The sequence below is a fragment of the Branchiostoma lanceolatum genome, chromosome 1 (genome assembly GCF_035083965.1).
Source record: "Branchiostoma lanceolatum isolate klBraLanc5 chromosome 1, klBraLanc5.hap2, whole genome shotgun sequence".
Lineage (NCBI taxonomy): Eukaryota > Metazoa > Chordata > Leptocardii > Amphioxiformes > Branchiostomatidae > Branchiostoma > Branchiostoma lanceolatum.
In genome coordinates this window covers 23759676-23779048 of record NC_089722.1, presented here as the reverse complement: position 1 = coordinate 23779048, position 19373 = coordinate 23759676, and the positions used below count along the sequence as shown (strand labels likewise).

General features: G+C 40.1%; 1 protein-coding gene and 1 long non-coding RNA gene across 4 annotated transcripts in view; one reads left to right on the top strand and one right to left on the bottom strand.

Moving 5' to 3' along the window:
* Positions 1-12315, top strand: part of LOC136442861 (early endosome antigen 1-like) — a 32891-nt gene extending 20576 nt beyond the window's left edge. For 2 of the 3 annotated variants that reach the window (XM_066439854.1, XM_066439873.1), the window contains 12 exons: positions 230-359; positions 5609-5750; positions 6055-6251; positions 6560-6698; positions 7091-7194; positions 7471-7546; positions 7828-7956; positions 8308-8391; positions 9068-9188; positions 9504-9562; positions 9837-9973; positions 10463-12315. In XM_066439854.1, coding sequence (XP_066295951.1) covers positions 230-359; positions 5609-5750; positions 6055-6251; positions 6560-6698; positions 7091-7194; positions 7471-7546; positions 7828-7956; positions 8308-8391; positions 9068-9188; positions 9504-9562; positions 9837-9973; positions 10463-10493 — 1349 coding nt within the window. In that variant the 3' untranslated portion in view covers positions 10494-12315. The remainder of the gene's footprint in view (positions 1-229; positions 360-5608; positions 5751-6054; positions 6252-6559; positions 6699-7090; positions 7195-7470; positions 7547-7827; positions 7957-8307; positions 8392-9067; positions 9189-9503; positions 9563-9836; positions 9974-10462) is intronic. The other variant, XM_066439864.1, reaches the window with a different exon arrangement.
* On the bottom strand, positions 11111-17007 carry LOC136442875 (uncharacterized). Its single transcript, XR_010757061.1, has 4 exons — positions 16576-17007; positions 15970-16210; positions 12983-13165; positions 11111-12655 (listed from the first exon to the last, which is right to left on the bottom strand). It is a non-coding gene; the product is annotated as an uncharacterized lncRNA (long non-coding RNA).
* Positions 17008-19373: the final 2366 nt, after the last annotated feature.

The following is a 19373-nucleotide window of genomic DNA, read 5'->3' as shown; positions in this document are numbered from 1 at the left end:
GAAAACACAAATCCAAATAATGTTCAAAGACTGTAGCTTAAGTATAGTTCTCAGTTGCGATGTTTCCGTTGTGCATTGTTAACACATTGATAGACTACAGTTTGTATTTTCAGCTGCCATTTGGGCATGAGAAATCTATACAAATAAAATGCAATCCGTGTGGATGGAAAGCGCCAATAGAAGCCATAAAACATGCTGAAATAGCAGATGATTTCCCTGCCTGTCCCAGGTAACTATGCTGCAGTGCTGGAGTCTCTACAGGCTCAGTTAGACCAGATCAGCCAAGAAATCAGCACCAAGGAGAGTGCCATCCAACAGCTACAGCAGGAACAGGCCAGACTTGAACCCAGCAGTAACACGTAAGATTTGTATTCCATTGTTTAAAACTATTAATAGTAAGGCACAGACAGTGTTGTTCTCAGATAAAATTGAGTAGGCTGGTCATGAAATCAGCACCAAGGAGAGCACCAACCAACAACTACAGCAGCAGAAATGTAGCAGTAACAGGTAAGATCTGTATTTCATTGTTTCAAACTAAGGCAAGGCACAGTCTGTGTTGTCCATAGATAGGATGTCTAGGCTAGTCAAGAAATCAGCACCAAGGAGAACACCAACCAACAACAACAGCAGGAACAAAGAAGTAATCGGTAAGATCCATGTTTCATTGTGTAAAACTAATGCAAGGCACAGTCTGTGTTACCCATAGATAGGATGTCTAGGCTAGTCAAGAAATCAGCACCAAGGAGAACACCAACCAACAACAACAGCAGGAACAAAGAAGTAATCGGTAAGATCCATGTTTCATTGTGTAAAACTAATGCAAGGCACAGTCTGTGTTACCCATAGATAGGATGTCTAGGCTAGTCAAGAAATCAGCACCAAGGAGAACACCAACCAACAACAACAGCAGGAACAAAGAAGTAATCGGTAACACAGCACGAAATCGAATATTTAAGCAAACTTTCCGAATGACGGAAACAAGAATTAAAGGTCGGGAAATATTTCAGCAGAGTTTACGGGGCCGTTAATGCCGCTGGAAGTAAGATTTGAGCTTTCCGCAACCTTTTCGCGTTCGTTAACATGAATTAAATGCATGCTATATCTTTCCATGGACTTTAAGCATCCTTATATACATCGTATAGATGAAACATTATGGTACATCAGTAACCAATATATTCTCCAAGCAGATATATTCTCTCCAGGGGACTAATAGTGCCTCAATTTTTAAAATCTTGGAGAAAAGCTGGTATACCCGAAACGGTCTTCGATCTTTAAGATACCTATCTTCGAGTTGATATTCTTTTATCCGAGTTTATGCTACAGCTTATAAAAAACAGCAGTTATATTCTAAGGTATCTCCCTCCCTTTTATGTTTAGGTAGAGAAAAGCTGTCGGAAAGCGGACGTTTTCCCTCGCAGTTATTTCTACCTTTCCGATATCTTCCGTTGCATATAGGCTCGGTTTACATAACCCACTCTTATGTTTAGGTAGAGAAAAGCTGCCGGAAAGCGGGCGTTTTCCTTCGCAGTTATTTCTACCTTTCCAATATCCTTCCGTTACCTTTAGGCTCGGTTTACATAGAAGGGGGGAGACCTCCCCCCTCTTCTGTTTAGGTAGAGAAAAGCTGTCGGAAAGCGGGCGTTTTCCCTCGCAGTTATTTCTACCTTTCCGACATCCTTCCGTTACCTTTAGGCGCGGTTTACATAGAAGGGGGGAGACCTCCCCCCTCTTCTGTTTAGTTAGAGAAAAGCTGTCGGAAAGCGGGCGTTTTCCCTCGCAGTTATTTCTACCTTTCCGACATCCTTCCGTTACCTTTAGGCGCGGTTTACAGAGAAGGGGGAAACCTCCCCCGTTTTATGTAGGTAGAGAAAAGCTGTCGGAAAGCGGGCGTTTTCCCTCGCAGTTATTTCTACCTTTCCGATATCCTTCCGTTACCTTTAGGCTTGGTTTACATAGAAGGGGGGAGACCTCCCCCCTTTTATGTTTAGGTAGAGAAAAGCTGTCGGAAAGCGGGCGTTTTCCCTCGCAGTTATTTCTACCTTTCCGATATCCTTCCGTTACCTTTAGGCTTGGTTTACATAGAAGGGGGGAGACCTCCCCCCTCTTATGTTTAGGTAGAGAAAACCTGTCGGAAAGCGAGCGTTTTCCCTCGCAGTTATTTCTACCTTTCCGATATTCTTCCGTTACATATAGGCTCAGTTTGCATAACCCACTCTTATGTTTAGGTAGAGAAAAGCTGTCGGAAAGCGGGCGTTTTCCCTCGCCGTTATTTCTACCTGTCCGATATTCTTCCGTTACCTTTAGGCTCAGTTTACATAACCCACTCTTATGTTTAGGTAGAGAAAAGCTGTCGGAAAGCGGGCGTTTATCGTTGCCGTTATTTCTACCTTTCCGATATTCTTCCGTTACATATAGGCTCAGTTTACACAACCCACTCTTATGTTTAGGTAGAGAAAAGCTGTCGGAAAGCGAGCGTTTATCCTCGCCGTTATTTCTACCTTTCCGATATCCTTCTGTTACCTTTAGGCAGGGTTGACGGTGCTCTCAGTTTTAGAAAACAACGCGGAACATTGAGCTAACAACTCCCCCGGATTGCAAATCTATAGGTCGGCGGGCATACTGTCTTTGGCCGCCGCACAAATTGGCTCAGTCCGCGGATCGAGACCGCGCCACCGGCACGTTTGGGCAGCTTTGTGTATTTGTTCCTTTTTTCTGTATCAAAATTTTCCTTTTTATAATCTACAAGTAACTTCTAGAAAGATCGCCACTAACAGTATTTTCTATTGTCGCTCGCGTCAGTTGTTGTGTTCGGGGCAAAAGCGAAACGCAAGGACGTCTGCTTTTCAACTGCAAATTCATACAGTGTGAAGTCGTAAACAAGCTGGGGCGGTACGTTGAGATGGTAATGCAATATCTCCATATTTACTAGTGGAATGCCATGTGACAGGGCATTACCCAATCAGAGAAAAGGGTGGCTTTTTCAAATCAACCGTATATCCCAGAGACAGTTATTTTTTTACAGCGAAGACAGCTCATGAAGGAAGTTTCAACCCACAAGTTATGGCCGCAACGTTGTTCTTACCACCCGGAACCCCGACGGAAAAATGTAAAGCTGGGACAAGGACACCAGTCGACACCAGTCTGTACAACTTGGTGAAACCAAGGAGGTTTCATAGGATTATACTTCCTGGGTGAAACCAAGGAGGGTGGAGATGCTGAACGGAGCATGCGGGCACGCGATTCGGGACTCTGTTGTATCTCCAAATCCACCCGGTACCAGTGGAGACAACGGTTAAACAACGGCGTGGGTTAGCCTCCAACCAGGCCCAATGGATTGCAAAGACCGTATTCAACTGGAAGAAGGAGCTTGTATGTATAGCAATCCAAGGACTTTCTCTGCCAGTTTGATACGGTCTTGATGCAACCTATAGATCTGCTTGGAGATTAGCGTGAGTGAAATCGGAACCTGTCTACCTGTCTTGATAGAAACTATCCCTGTCGTCTCGCCCAACACTGGGACCGAAATTGTGGACTTGGAAATGTCGCAAAATGGTGAAGGGAGAATCTACCGACAATGTGAGATTGATCCCTCGTTGACCGCGTCAAGTACAAGTTAGAATATGACGACCGATGACGTAACCGCAAGTACCTAGTAAGTGTTATTCAACCCAGAATGATTGTACTGTTACAATTCACTCTATTTGGCCAATTTCTACTATTTTCCTAGCGATCCGCGGAGCCTGGTAAAGGCTAATAAGACACGGGAGGGAAGAAAAGTTAGACGTAGGGTTAGTTAGTGTTAGGGGTTACGTTTTGGTGTCGATGTAATAGTTAGCTAGGGTTAAAACTTGGAAGCACATTGTAATAGTTAGTAGTTGGGGTAAGGAATAGCCTGAATAGTTTATTAATGATAAGGTGACATTTTTTTTAATGTATGTTTATATTTGTTAAGGAGGGGAGGGGTCTCGCTATAATGGCGTAACACGTTTTTGTGCAGTGTTATCATCTTTCAAATAAATTGTTCTAAACTTTTACCGGCCCTGTTGCCTTTCATATTCATATTTACCTGTCTATGTTAGGGTTCGGAATGGTTAAGCCATCCGTAGCAAGTTAAGTAAAGGATCAAATTAGATACTGTATAATGAAAAGGAAACTTATTGTAGAGACTACGTTTAGCACGTTAAGCTCGTGTTTTTAGCACGTTTAGCTCGTGTTTTAGCACGTTAAGCTCATAAAAGGCTACGGAAAACACTAGGAAAGGTATAGCTTTAGGTAGTCTTTCAGGCTGCGTGAACGGCACATAAACGTAGGGAAATCGTGACGGAAATAGATTATAAAGATGGACGAAAGATTACGGAAATGTCTCAAGAAACTTACACTTTCCGTGTTAGATCTTCCGTAAAGGTACGGAAAGATTGTCCATAACGACACCTTAACGCCTTGCAGATACCACGTTTGTAGCACGTTAAGGTCGTTAAAAGGTCACGGAAATACCGAGGAAAGGTATGATTTTAAGTTGCCTTTCAGGCTGCGTGAACGGCACATAAACGTAGAGAAAATCGTTACGAAAACGGATTATAAACATGGACGAAAGGTTACGGAAATGTCTCAAGAAACGCATACTTTTCGTGTTGGATCTTCCGTAAAGGTACGGAAAGATTGTCCATAACGACGCCCTTACGCGTCGAATAGTTACGTAAATACACGTGAATGAGTGCCAATACGTACATTAACGCACTTCCGGAAAGGACACCTTAAATGCAATCTTTAAGCAGACGTATAGGGGTCGTTAAGTTGCGGAAATAGTGAATAAACGTCACGTTTACGCTGCGTTTAAGCATGCTTAAATACCGGATTTCGTGCCGTGTAAGATCAATGTTTCATTGTGTAAAACTAATGCAAGGCACAGTCTGTGTTACCCATAGATAGGATGTCTAGGCTAGTCAAGAAATCAGCACCAAGGAGAACACCAACCAACAACAACAGCAGGAACAAAGAAGTAATCGGTAAGATCCATGTTTCATTGTGTAAAACTAATGCAAGGCACAGTCTGTGTTACCCATAGATAGGATGTCTAGGCTAGTCAAGAAATCAGCACCAAGGAGAACACCAACCAACAACAACAGCAGGAACAAAGAAGTAATCGGTAAGATCCATGTTTCATTGTGTAAAACTAATGCAAGGCACAGTCTGTGTTGTCCATAGATAGGATGTCTAGGCTAGTCAAGAAATCAGCACCAATGAGAACACCAGCCAACAACAACAGCAGGAATCTAGCAGTAATGGGTAAGATCTGTATTTCATTGCTTAAAACTAAGGTAAGGCACAGACTGTCCTGTTCCACAAACACTGTAAACCACAATAACCAAGAGATCAACACCAAGGATAGCTCCTTGCTGTAATGCAGTAATAGGCTTTAAGAAAAGGCTGGCCCTTTTTTTATATATCCTTCTATTATGTAGTAAGTGGATGCTACAGTACTTAGGGACAATGTCGTTGTAAATTGTACCCCTTGACAATTCATGTGTCAGTTAGTTTGCTGATCTGTAGAGTTGAACACATGCTTAAGAACAAGGCAGCAGTTTCATAGGTATTGTTGTGCCCACAGCACCATAGATGCAAGTATTCAGCATGCTGAGCTGGAGTACAAACTTGCTATGGAGGAGACGACACTGTTGAGTCTGCAGCAGAGACAAGCAGATCTTCTGGAGGAGGTGGAGGAGGCAAAACTGGAGTCACAGAAGAAACAAGTAGGCTCTTACTTCTAAAAACTTGTCACTTTTGATTTCACAGAAGAAAAAAAGGAGGTTCTTGGAGGGATTGTATACTCTTCATCTAGAAACTTGTCAGAGTTTTTAAAGCTTAAAAAGCTGGCACATTGTACATCATGCAATGTTTGTATACCTGTGACACAATACTATTTACCTAGTCCATATATTACTGTTGTTGCACCAAAGTGCCATCTGCAATTTTCTCACAATTATCTAAAAGATACATCCTCTGATGTACTGCTACAGTCGCTCTACATGTCACATACATTTTTCTCTTCTCCAGGAAAAGAAAGAAGAAAGAAAGTCAGAACCAAAAGTGTCCCTGTACCCTCTGGTTCCCCCTGACACAACCACGGCCATCATGACCTTGACCCTGACCCCTGGACCTGGTGGTTACGGCTTCACGGCTTCTCCAGACAAGAACAAGATGCTGAAAGTCCTGTCTGTGGGGAAAGACTGTGGGTTAACAGAGGGAGACAGGTCAGTCCTTACAAAGGTTCCATCATTTTAACCTTCTTCCTGTTGCTTAGCTTTTGTTTGTAACCATTAAGGCCCAAATGCTACATCAGAAGGTAGAAGGTTATCAAGTATGTAATTATGTGTTTTCTTTGTAAGAATTTTTGAGAATAGACAGCAAAGTTGGAATTTGTTGGGATTTGCTTATTGAGTGAGTTATTGACTGATTGATCTGACTGATTGATGTTGATTGATTGATTGATTGATTGATTGATTGATTGATTGATTGATTGATTAATTGATCAGCCCATCTCTGTGTTGTATATGTGTAGGTTGCTTGAGATCAATGGTGAAGACATCAGGAGTGTGGATCAGTCTAAGCTGGGGTCCCTGCTGGGCACCAGACAGCCTGCTGAGGTCGTGGTACTCAGGAAAGTACCAGAGGACACCAAACAGGAGGAGCTGGACAGGGTAAGGGACTGAAAACCTATCATACATGTATGTAGTGTGCCATGGTCTTGTGAATGGTACTCCTACTCTAACACCACACGATAAAGGGCTGGAATCCCAGCCTGTCTGTTTAAGTTCTGATTTACATAAATGTATCTACTAACTGTCAGGAGTTACAGTAACAGTAGTATTAGCTAGTTTTGAGGTCGGTTTGTCATGGTTTAACTTACTGTCCATATGACTGAAACCCTTTCCAGTAGCATGAAGTTGGATGAGTGGCCTTTTGGGTCAGGAATAGGATTGCAAGCCACAGAACCACACACACTACTAGACCCTTTGTTTTTGTTCAGCGCACACTTGCACCACAGAGAAAACTTCTCAAGAAAAGAAAACATTTTTCCATATTGACTCAGGTTGAGGGTGAGTTATCTCGGATGAAGGAAGATATCACCATGGTGATGGCAGAACTGCAGGAGCAACAGGAGGAAAACTCCAGGCTGAGACAGGAAGTAGAAAGGTAGGTCTCATTCAGAAGTTTCAGCTAGGTTTTCTATGTGTTCAAAGAGCTGAGAGAACATAAGATTTTGTTGCTTCATATTCTTAAAAAGTTTTGTCATTTTTGATGTTCTTTGCATACAAATATGTTGACTGTTGTTTTGTGAGATCCTAATTATGTCACCATCTGTTTTGCTTTTATTATCATTGTTGAATGTGATGATTAATGGCTTTTTGATTTGACCATTGGATATCTTCCTCCAGCGTATAACACCAGTACATGTAATAATTGTTACAGGTTGAAGGACAGAGAGAAGGAGGTTTTGTTAGAAAAGCAGAACTCTGAGGAAACAGTTGAAACTCTGAGAAAAAAGGTATGTTCACAGTAATGGAGATTGTAAAGAAGAGGGTAAAATAGCTTCTTAAAAGTGTATCGTCCAAGAACTTTTAGTTGCAGTAACAACAATAAATCGGTTCAGAATTAAGCTTTCCTAAAACAGTGGTTAAGTCCTTTGCACACATGTAGGTTTTGTGACTAAAAGATTAATCATGATTTGTTTAGTGTTTCCACCACATCTTTTCAAGAAAGTCTCTATCTGTGAAAGAAGTTAAAATGTAGGGTTTGGTGATCCCTTATCTGTACCAACGTTTGCAGCTGGAGGTATCAGAGAGGACGTGGAAGGACCTACGTAACAAGATTGAGGCGTTACAGCACAAGGAGATCCCCCTCCCCACACCTGCCCCTACCCCTATCACCAATGGACTGGACCATATGCCTGATCAGGTGTTCTGTTGTTTGTATGCTTTACTCTTATCATAGGGAAATGTTTGCTGTAGGTGTGACTGTATTTTGATACCCTTTACCTATGACAACAATTTTTTAGTATGATAGTATATAAAGAAGTAAACTGTCATATATTCTACTACATATAATGGTGCATGATTTGAACGTTCTTTTCTTAGAAACTTGGTATAAAATTGGTATGGATAATGGGCAGTGTTATCTTTTATATTTCAATTTTTAAGCTGGAAAAACAGGTTTATGTTGATTGCATGGAAATATATGTAGGACTACAGTGTCATGTATTGTTATTTATTGCCTTGTGTTGAACAGCTTTCCCCTGTGATCCCACAGTTACAGGAAGTGAAGAGGCTGAAGAGAGAGCTGGCCCAGCAGGAGAACCAGGTCACCAAGCTGGAGGGGGAGCTCAGGGCTCGGGTCAGTCCTCTGTCTGGTTCTGTATTTGTTGATGTTCACCTTGTAGTGCCTAGTGGCACATACATATAGGTCAGCAAGGTTCCTTACTGTTTCTGTTGCAGGATATACATCATGATGTTATTTTACTGGGAGGGGTTGCTAGCCCTTCCCCTTAAATGTACTTGAAGCACCTCCTCAAATGCCTCGTCCCCATTTTACATCCCTTCCAAGTATTTAGCCCCAACCAAAATGCCCTTCCCAGTATTTGAATTGGGTCTCCCACTTACCAAGTACATGTTATTGTAACCAGGAGCTCAATTGTGAGACTGCTACCTGTTGAGCTACAAAGACATCCCTTGGTTCTGTAGTACATTCAGGGTAAATCAACAATCACCTCCATATTTAATGGTGGTGACCCTGTGAGAATGAAGAGAACAATTTCACAATCTTGATTCTGGGTTGTTTCAGTTCTAGAGCTTCTGTAGCTCTAGAGCTGTAGTTACTGGTTTGTATTGGTACAACTATGTGTGTCATTCATATAGGCCTTTCTATCAAGTAAGCGGCATGCTCTAATTTTAGCACAGATAAAAGGTGGACAGTGAGTCTTTAACCTTTCCTTACCTGTATGATCATCAAGCTATTCACATATTCCGAATAAGAAAAATAAGACCAAAACATGTCTTATTGCATCTAACAGGAGGCAACCATGCTGGCCCTGCGGAAGGAGAGGGATGATGCCCTGGATGAGGTGCAGATGCTGGAGGAGGAGGAGGAGGAAGAAGACAGAAGGCCGGGTCTTAGGAAAAAGACAAAGAAAGGTCCAAAGATTTAGCAGAAGATGTTGAGTTTCTTACCAATTAAGAAAAGGATTTTTGAATAAGCAGGGCTTTTTTCTAGGACCACCCCTCCGTCCCTCTGTCCCAGGAGGGAAATGCCTGTTGGGAAGGACAAAGATTTCACCCTTTCCATCCAAAAATCTGATCTTTATGACATGGAATTGATAAAAATGTATTTTCATTAGCTTAAAGATTGACATATTCTGTTAGTAATCAGTTGGAAGGTGGTTTCAGTTTTGAAACATCATGATGAGACAATCTCTTTCTTACTAATGGCAGTTTTCACGGCATTTACAGGCCATAGAAGAAAAGGGGATGAGCCACCAATTTGGGAGACACTAAAAGATGCTAACAAGGTACAGTGCACATTTGTTTACAGCAACTGTGAAATAGACATTTGAGTAACCTATAGGTCAATTAGACAAATGGTGAAAAAGATTGTGAATGTTCAAGTCATAAAACAATCACATGTATGGTTGAAATCACATCTTACTTAGGAAACTGTTACAATCTTACGCACAATTATTTTCATCACATTTTAGCAATAGTTAGTGTGGATTTAGTCTACACATCATGAGAACTTTGCAAGGTTTACATTTCAGTTGCTGTTGTATAATCTATGTTGTACAGGACACCGTTCTTGCTGCCCTGAAGGAGAATGTGAGAGAGAGTTCGGAGCAGAAGGCTTACCTGGACCAGCTAATGAATGTGGTGATAGAACAGGCACCACAGCTGCTGCAGTACATGGGGGATGACATGGAGGCAGGGTCAGTATTTATTTACTGGTTTGGCTGGTCAGGACACACAGCCAGGGCTGCCCAACAAACCTGTGGCTATTTAATACATGTACAAAGGGCTAGCCCTGCTGACAAAGTCAAAGAAATGCAAATGGAATTGAGGTTTTGACATGGACAGAATAAAAAACTCTATCGATATATTGTAAGTACATTAAGACTATTACATATATGTGCATGATAGTATCTACAGCAGGGCCAGTTAGGCAGGGACATTTGCTAATTGATTTGGACTTCCATACTTTGCTTCTTCCATCTCTAAACTGCAAAGTAAGGTCTATCACCTCAACTAGGTTTTCTGATTTGTAGATTTACACATGATAGACCTCATAAAGTAACATGAAGTAAGATTCATACATTTTGTTTAAAACATTTTTTTATTTGTATTACTGGAAGATAATACCCATTGAATGTAGAAACCAATGGACCATAACCATTTTTGTATTCTGTTTTTTCCTGCAGTGACTTCTCAGGAAATGAAGAGTTCTGTTGACAGCTGTGAAGGGAAATACAGAAAAGTCACACTAACTTCTGTTGGGAGAGACATCAAGGAATTTTAAAATATAGAGGGTTTCACTCGTCAGTTGTTTTTATATAGAACAGTCAAAATTTTTAGTATTTTTCTGATCCTCCTGCACATTTGAAATTTTTACTTCACTCTTGAGTTAGATATCAAAGTAGGTAACATACATGTATTATCTAGAAAGCCATTCCTTAATGTTCACATAACATTTTGATCACCAAGTAATCATACCAAGCCACAGTATGTCTATGAATGTTTTTTATTTTATTTGGAAATACACAAAGTTGTAACACATATCAACATGGTATTATAGAAGCACGCTCGGTGAGGTCCGTGGGTCTTCCATACATTTCTTGGCACTTCATTGGACTTAAGTGAGAAAGTTTACACCATTGTAATAGACCCATATCCAGAACCATTTTAAGACCTTAGGTAATATGTAGTATTATGATTAGTAATTTCAAAAAGTGCCATATAACAAACTAGTGTAAAAGGTAACTTGGATCTGTTAAGTACTATCTTTTTCAATGTTAAGGTGCTTTTGAAATAAACATGTATTTATCTCACATTTGATAATAACAAACTCATTGGAATTGTAACATTGTAATTATTGATAATTGTGTTTTAAGTGACAAAGTTTTTATCTACAATAGGAGAATAGTACAAGTAGTATATTTGCAGATAGATCTATAGTGAAATGATATAGAGTATATCAATTTTTTACAGGAGCAAAGCATGACATGTGAAACCATGACATTCTGATGGCTATTACTAGTAGTAGTAACATGATTACATGTATAACATATAAATATCTATCTACTTACAAAGGGCCTGCCATGCACTGTTTTCTTTAGCTGATTCGAAGTGCCTTTAAGATATTCTTCACCCTGCAGCTAGCCTATGATACATCGCCAATCAGCCTAGCTGTTCGATTTTAATTCATTTATTTCTTACCAACATGATATCTGATAAGACTACAGTTAGATATTTATCTTAAGCTAATTTTAGAATGTTTTAGCATTTCTCTGCATTGGTGCAACAGTAACAAAATTCTGCTGCAATGATATGTATATTGTACATTGAGATCTCAAACAAAAATGTTAACTGAATTTTTCCATAATTCATAGCTACCTTATGATCATCAATTTTTTTCATCTGATTAGGTATCATGTCTTTGTATAGTGTGTATATTTCACAATTATTTGTTTTCCTAAAGGTATGAAATGCACTGTGATATAATATAATATAAACTTGTAACAAAATATATTTCTAAGAGGCTGGGTTCCTCCAATAGATATGCTTCTTCACATAATGTTATCATATTATTAGAATTGGTTGATTTATCAAAAGTTGTACATGTAGATGAACAGATAACAGATATTTGCATCTATGCTATCCCTTCCTGGCCTTAGCTGGGGTAGGTGCCCTATGTATTGCATGTTTACAGGCATGCTTTGTTAGTTACATTAATGCATAAGTCATATCATCACATACAAATGCACAATTTCTGTAAATGTTCTTAACATAGCCATTATAGCATACAGCTAGCTTGCAATGATGTTTTATATTTTGCATCCCTTGCATATATATGGCATTTTGTACAGTTTGAATAGTGCAGTATGGTGCAAAGTGATGTTTTGCATCCTTGTTTGATCTGAATTCCTGCCATGATGTGCCAGTTGCAGTAAATCCATTGAGATGAATCAAAATGTTCACATATTACTTCAGAATTCTCTGTTGCATTCATGATTGTATTTTTATTATTTCTTAATAAATTCAATTGCCAGTTGTACAGATGTGTCTGACTCAGTGACTCAGTTTTCTATTCTCTTTGTATCATAGTATAGAGTGTGAAGACAACATTGCCAATGTAAAATGATATCATTTATATGTAGACCATTAAAAGAATGACCATATTCTCGGACGGGTAGGCAAGTTTCTCGGACATTTCTTAATCATGTCAAGAAGGAGTTCCCTTTATTGCAGGTCATTCACTTAAGGGAAACATTAAGAATGGTCATCAATTGGTCATCACGGTTTCCTGAATAAGGGAGCCTGGACAAACAGCATACCACGCCAGCTGTACTCTTGCTGTCAATGCATAGCACGTGGCACAGCAAATGCTGCTGTTCCTATAAATATGATAAAGAAAAGAAACCTTTTATTAACACAACAAAAGTGCAGCGACTTTCGTAAGGTCTACAATCATACATAACGTTACAAACAAACAAGTTGATACAAATGAATTAATTAACGTGCAAGTATGTGCACAAATCAACATGTTGAGTCTGACGTATGAGATACAAGCATGAAGAAAATGACTTTGACCAACGAAAAACAGAATGGATTTTCATTCTTTTTCATTTTAGACTTAAAATCTAAAACCCGGAATCAGCAATAACCGTTACTAGCTTTTAAAGGCAGGAGGAGGCAATTTGATTGGCATATTATTTGCTGACCTTGTAACAAGCAAGGCGGATGTTCCACAGTTCCGCCGTCAGTCACACCTTCAGATTCCTGTTGTTGATGGGTCTCATGGAGTCACCAAATAGAACTCCTGTTAACATCTCGGCTGCACATAGTAGATTCGGCTAGAGGGGTTGATGGCCGCTCCGCTGACAGATACACAGGAGTGGACACGTCTGTGGTGCGAGAGAGAAGGGAGACTTTTAAATCTGTAGCCGTTTGATAATTCTTTACTGTTCAAATGTATATCGATTTTGTTTTGTTTATTTACCAGGATTTCTATAAATTGTATTTGTGAGGATTTCAATTTAGGCCAAACCACCCAGTGGATGACACGCCGGATAGACGTTAGAGGAACAAATATAGGTTCGTCTGCCGCATCTCCAAGCAGATGTTGGGGTGAAAGATCGTAATGTTCTCTGAATGACGGCTGGACCTCTCTAACTGTCCCTTACCACATACAGAAGAAGAACGGTTGTTAGGAAAAACGGAGGATGTCCACATATATTCTTAACCCTCTCATTACGTACAAGAAGCGATATGTACATGGATATCCAATGAAGTTGGCGCTTCGACGGGCGGCCAAGGAGTTTTCTCGCGCGACGCCTTAAAGCCGATTCTTAATACCAACTCGTGTTTAACGTAATTATGGACCTGTACTATGTTTGAGAAAGTTTTCTCAGGCGCTGAGCCTAATGTCTCGAATATATTACACCTTTACATGTCGGGATGAAATACCCTTTCAGAGCCTAATCTGCAGAACCACACCCGGCCGGGACCAGAAATTGCCAAATTTCGGTCTTTTCGGGAATGGGGAATTCGTGAAAGACTCGCAAAGGGGTTTAAATGTTTCAGGCTTATTCAACGTTGTTTCCAATAAGGAGACCATTTTCCAATAAGGAGACCATTTAACAATGCCAATATCTAAGACTCAATTTACCAATAGAAATGGTCGAGTATCAATGTCCTTTAGATGATCATGAGCTTTGATATACTGTAACATCTGTTATGGCCGTATACTCTAAGTTTATAAATAGATTCAGATCAATTGGTATAGCCAGCCTTGATTTCAATCACTTGTGTTACCGGGGTTCTCATGAACATAATTTATCCAACTCGCTTTTGGTGTCAGGACCACAAGTGAAAGAGACGGTCTCAGCAGATAGTGCAAACATTTCCAGTTGCATAGGAGAGTGATGTCGGCTTGCCCTCCAAGGTTTTTACTCAATAATAAACCTTGAGGAAATAGCATGGAGATCTCGAGAAGTTATTGGGTGAAGTGCTTTGAAGAGTTAAGAGAAAGATGGGATTGAAATGATCATGAAAAGTAAAGCAAATGATATTCTCTTTGTATGTTGGAGAAAGCTTCTGTTCCTTTACGTTACTTCCACGTCGTGTCATTCTATCGGATGAGGAGTAGGTATCTGGAGTGATGCTCCCAGTTGTCTGAGTTCCTAGCTTAGAAAGATAACGTTGACCGATATCTGCCATCTGTAGGATAACTGAAAGCGACCCTTTCACTATCAGGCCTCAAATATGTCAAACGTTTAAGAAACTTCCGTTTTAAGACAGAAGCGGCATGGCAACATAGACTCGTTAAATATATTAGAATGTTTTACTTGTGGTCTATTGCGCAATCTAAACGACAAAAATATGTTCGCAAATTCGATATTCCAATAGCAACAGTCAATTAACTACACAGTATTACGCCGATGCATCAAAACAAACATACATTTGTCTAACATGAAATTCATGTAACGTTATTTGAATGAAAAGTTTGCATGACTGCCAAATTCATTTGGATGAATTATGATAATGACATTGCATTGCACTCACATTTCATCACACCCAGCTGTCAGTTTCTGTCACATAACAGAATATTGTAACTATTAATTATTCCTCATTTGGCTTCAAAAAAAGTTTATTGCAATTAGTCAACACTTGTTGGAAATGTGAAAAAATATACAATCATATCATGTCAACTTTTTAGTTACCTCAGTAGGAAGTTGATACTGTTTCAGAAGACGATGTAACAAACTTATTATAGTCCTGATCTGTCCGACCAGAGTCCATCAAACGGCTCCCCTTGCGTTCAAGGTTATATTGCACCCGCAAGTAAGCCTTCGCCTTATATACAGCATTTTGAAAAGGAAATTTGAATTCAGACAAACAAACAAACAGACTGAAAAAATCGTTGCATTTTCATTAAGTTTTCTTGTTTCACAAAGAATTGATTAAGTTTGGATAAAGTAGCTCTTCGGATCGGAATGTGGCAATTTACAGGTTACGGCTTGTACACTCGACCACTTCTCTTCTATCCGTAAGTTTTAAAAGAAAACGCGTCATTTATGGCCTGTTCCAATTGTTTTCTTTGTGAAATGTCTAAAATGCTGTCATTCGGGATTTTATATGGATATATTGCCGGACACAAAGCAAAATACGCCTTAAACATTCAACCCTTTGCGAGCCTTCCGCGATTTCCCCAATCCCGAAAAGACGGAAATTTGGTAATTTGGCGGTCGTCTTTGCCACTTTTCTGGTCGCGAACGGGAGCGGTACTGCAGTATAGGCTCTCATAGGGTATATGGTCACGACTTGTAAAACGCGAAAATGTACAATACAGAAAACTTCCCACATAATTCTAGACATATTCACAAACGTCTAGGATGACGTTTAAGACACTAGTTGACATGGAAAAGATACATTTTAAGACGCCGTGCGAGGAGCCTTTGTAACACAATGTCTCCGTCGAAGCGCCACCTATATTCATATGTGCATCATATTTTGTACGTAACTTACGTTGAGGATATATGTGGACACCATCCGTTTTCCCATAACAAACTTGACATTTTACTCAACTGTTCATCTACTTACTTATATATATAAACTCATATTCAAATTTGCAAACTGACTTGTCAAACCTATGTAGAGTCTAGTGCCCAATGTTATGTCTTAAGATGTACGTAAGACAAGTGCTTACAATTGAGATCCATCCAAGGACAGAGCAGCAGGCGGTCATCCCTCTGAGACGTCTCCACGACCCGGTGACGTCAGTCTGTCCCGCTGGACGTAACGTCATCACCAGGGGGTCGACGTCACGATCGCGTCCTGACGGCCGTATGACGTCGACGTACCACGTCCGGTCAAAGATAACCACCTCTTCGTCCTCCAAGTCTCTTTTTGACACTTTGGCAAACTTAAGCACTCGTGGTTTTTCTCTCCTGAGGAATAGATATTTTACTCCATTCCATAAAAGTACTTGATCTGCTTTCAACTTTACAACTGTGCTGTATTTCATCGTTATCTAATCACAGTGTTTTCTAATCGTAGCGTTATGTGAACGATTTTTGATACTCAATTGTTGACTCAATTGTTTATAAATCCTACGAAAGTATTTACTTTTACTGTGTACCATGTGTAGATCAGAAGAATGCAGACTCATGACCTAGCTGTAATATGTTACGACGACTTTTCACCTTTTTTAATCGTTTGTATACGCTCATACTGTTTTGTTTATCAGCATAACCTGTTGGGCCAGTAGCTATTAGATGCAATCTACAAGAACATAACAAAGGGAACGCCTTACCTCGTTTTCCCAGTCTCCTGGTCATTGAGAAGATCCTCGGTCTCCAGTCGGCTGTAGAAGTGGAAAAACTTTGCTAAACCGTCCTGTAGAGGCTTGGTCAAAGCTTCACTCCCTGGCATTTTTGACGTGCAGTCAGTGGTAAGGAATAGATTGTGGCGGTTTGGCACTTCCCACGCTCAGTGTAAACATATCCGAGTGTCGGTACACCTACCGCGATACACCTGTAAGGTGTCTATTATACACCTCCATACTCACCCCGACCAGCCAAGTATTGGCCAGGAAAACAGCAAACTTGATATCGTCATTCCAAAGTGAATACAACTAACGCACTTTCGGGTAACAGGTAACGTTACAGACTCTGTAGCACAACTTCTGACTGCTACGTCCGGCGGCCATGTTGCTTTCGTGTTCTGCCGTTTGTGGATGTTCCAGTCTATTCTTACGATGCCCTCAAGGCATAGTGTGCGATGAAGGGTGATACTGGAACGGGAAGTTAAGGAACAACAGAAGGACATTGTTCCCACGAAACAAGATATCGTGATGCATTTCATAGAATGTAGGTGGCGCTTCGACGGGTGGCCAGGATGTCATGTTGGCTCCTTCGGCGCGTCGCCCAAGAATCTATCCTTTTTACGGTAACTCGTAATTTCATAGGCATTGAAATGTCTTCTAAATGCATGTGAAGATGTCTAGACCTGTTTGGGAAAGCGTTTGCGGACTTAAAGCCCACTGTCTAGTATAATTTCACATATTTACAGGTCGGAATCATATACCCTATTAGAGCCTAGTCTGCAGTACCGCTGCCGGTCGCGGCCAGAAAAGTGACAAAGACGACCGTCAATTTGCTAGATTTGGGTCTATTCGGGAATGGGGAAATCGCGAAAGGCTCGCAAAGAGTTTGAATCTTTGAGGATTATTTGGGCCACCATCTAAAATGAAAAGACAAAATACTTTCGCCAACAAAATAATTGAGTATTAGGCCATAAAGCCCTCTTCGTTTTGGTGTCACCTCATTAAATTGAGGATGAACTGAACTGAACTTCCTTCTCCTTTGGCCAATACAACTGATCGCGTGTACATTTCTTGTCCGAATTATCACACTCTAAAGAGCTACCACATCCAAATTTCAATCCTTTTGTGACACAAAAAGACGTTGAGCTAATGCAGCGGTGTTTATGTTGGTTTGTCCATCAATAGATACGATTCTCATTTCTACTAAAATGCTGTATGGTGCGTGGCTGTGTGCACTACTACTGTACTTAGTAACGGTGCAATATATAATAACTTTAATAACTTTATTGCAAGTTCATGCCCGAAGGCTAATTGCAGACAAACAAGTACATGGGAATACATGGGAATCAAAAATAGGTATCTAGGCTACTGTCAAAGTTCTAAGTTAACTAAGGTTGACTATGGTTGGGTTTGACTTCTTTTTTGAAGGCAGTGGAAAATGAAGAGACCCACGTTTTTCATCGTAAGTGGGTTTGTTGATTTTAGTAGTGATATGGATTTTTGTTAGCTATTCAAATGGTGAAAGCTAGGAGAATTAACGGAAGCTGTTTTATATAAATCGTTTCTTTCGGCCTCATATAGAGGGCATTGGCAAAGGAAATGTATTTCATTTTCCACTGCGTCCATTGTACAAAACTTACACATTCTCTCGTGAGCGGGCAGCTTTTTATATCTACCCTTTTCTATTTCTAGTGGATGTGCACTTATTCGTATCTTACACACAGCTGACCGTTGTTCAAAATCTTTGTTGGAAAGATATTTTTCCATTGAGTATTCTGTTTTAACATTCCTATAAAATCTTAACTTACTGTCATCGATAGATAATTTATAAAGAAAACTTTGAATGTAAATGTCGGTCAGCCTTTTTCTTAACAATGTACATATATGTTGTATGTCTAGATCGAGATTGTTGGCGTTCCAGATAAAGGAGTATCCGCTATTGTCAAGTACATCTTTCACATGTTGTAACCAGTTTTTCTTGTTGCTATTCACTTGGGAAGACTGTTGATACAATAGAGCATCTACTTGTAAAGGATGAGTCAAAGGATCGAGTTGTCTGAGGCGCAACCAATACTTAACTATGCGGATTGACACATCTAAATCTACCGGGAAAACACTCCAAGCTCTGCTTTACTTGCTGTATTACTGGAATTTCGGTGCACTCCAAGAATATTTTTACAGAAACGGTTCTGCATAGTTTCAATCGGACACCTGTCATTCAAATGGTCCTTGCCCCAAACTTCACTGCCATATAACATAATAGATTTAACACACACATCAAATATTCTTAACAGAGCCTTAGGGGACAGAGGTGAGCGAAAGAGCGGTTTGAGACTGAAAAGGGCTTTGCGTGCTTTTAAGGACAACTGTTTTTTTGCTAAGGAAAAAGTGCCTGATGAGGACAACAAGAGTCCCAGATAACAATAAGAATTAGTTATTTCAATAGTATCTGAGCCAAAGGAAAATTTCACATTTTTTACTGATCGTCCAGATTTGTTGAAAATTACAACTTTAGTTTTCTTCATGTTTAATTGTAGTTTCCATTTTGTACAGAATATGTTCAGTCCTTCCAAGGCACGTTGTAATCCTTTTTCCGACTCTGAAAATATCACGACATCATCAGCATATAATAAACAAGGAACAAGTAGATTGTGTAGAGTGGGGGGTTCACAGTCGGGATTATCTAATTCTTTGACTAAATCATTTATGAATAAGTTAAAAAGTGTGGGAGAGAGGTTACATCCCTGTCTCACGCCTCTATCAGTAGTGAATAATGGTGTAAGACC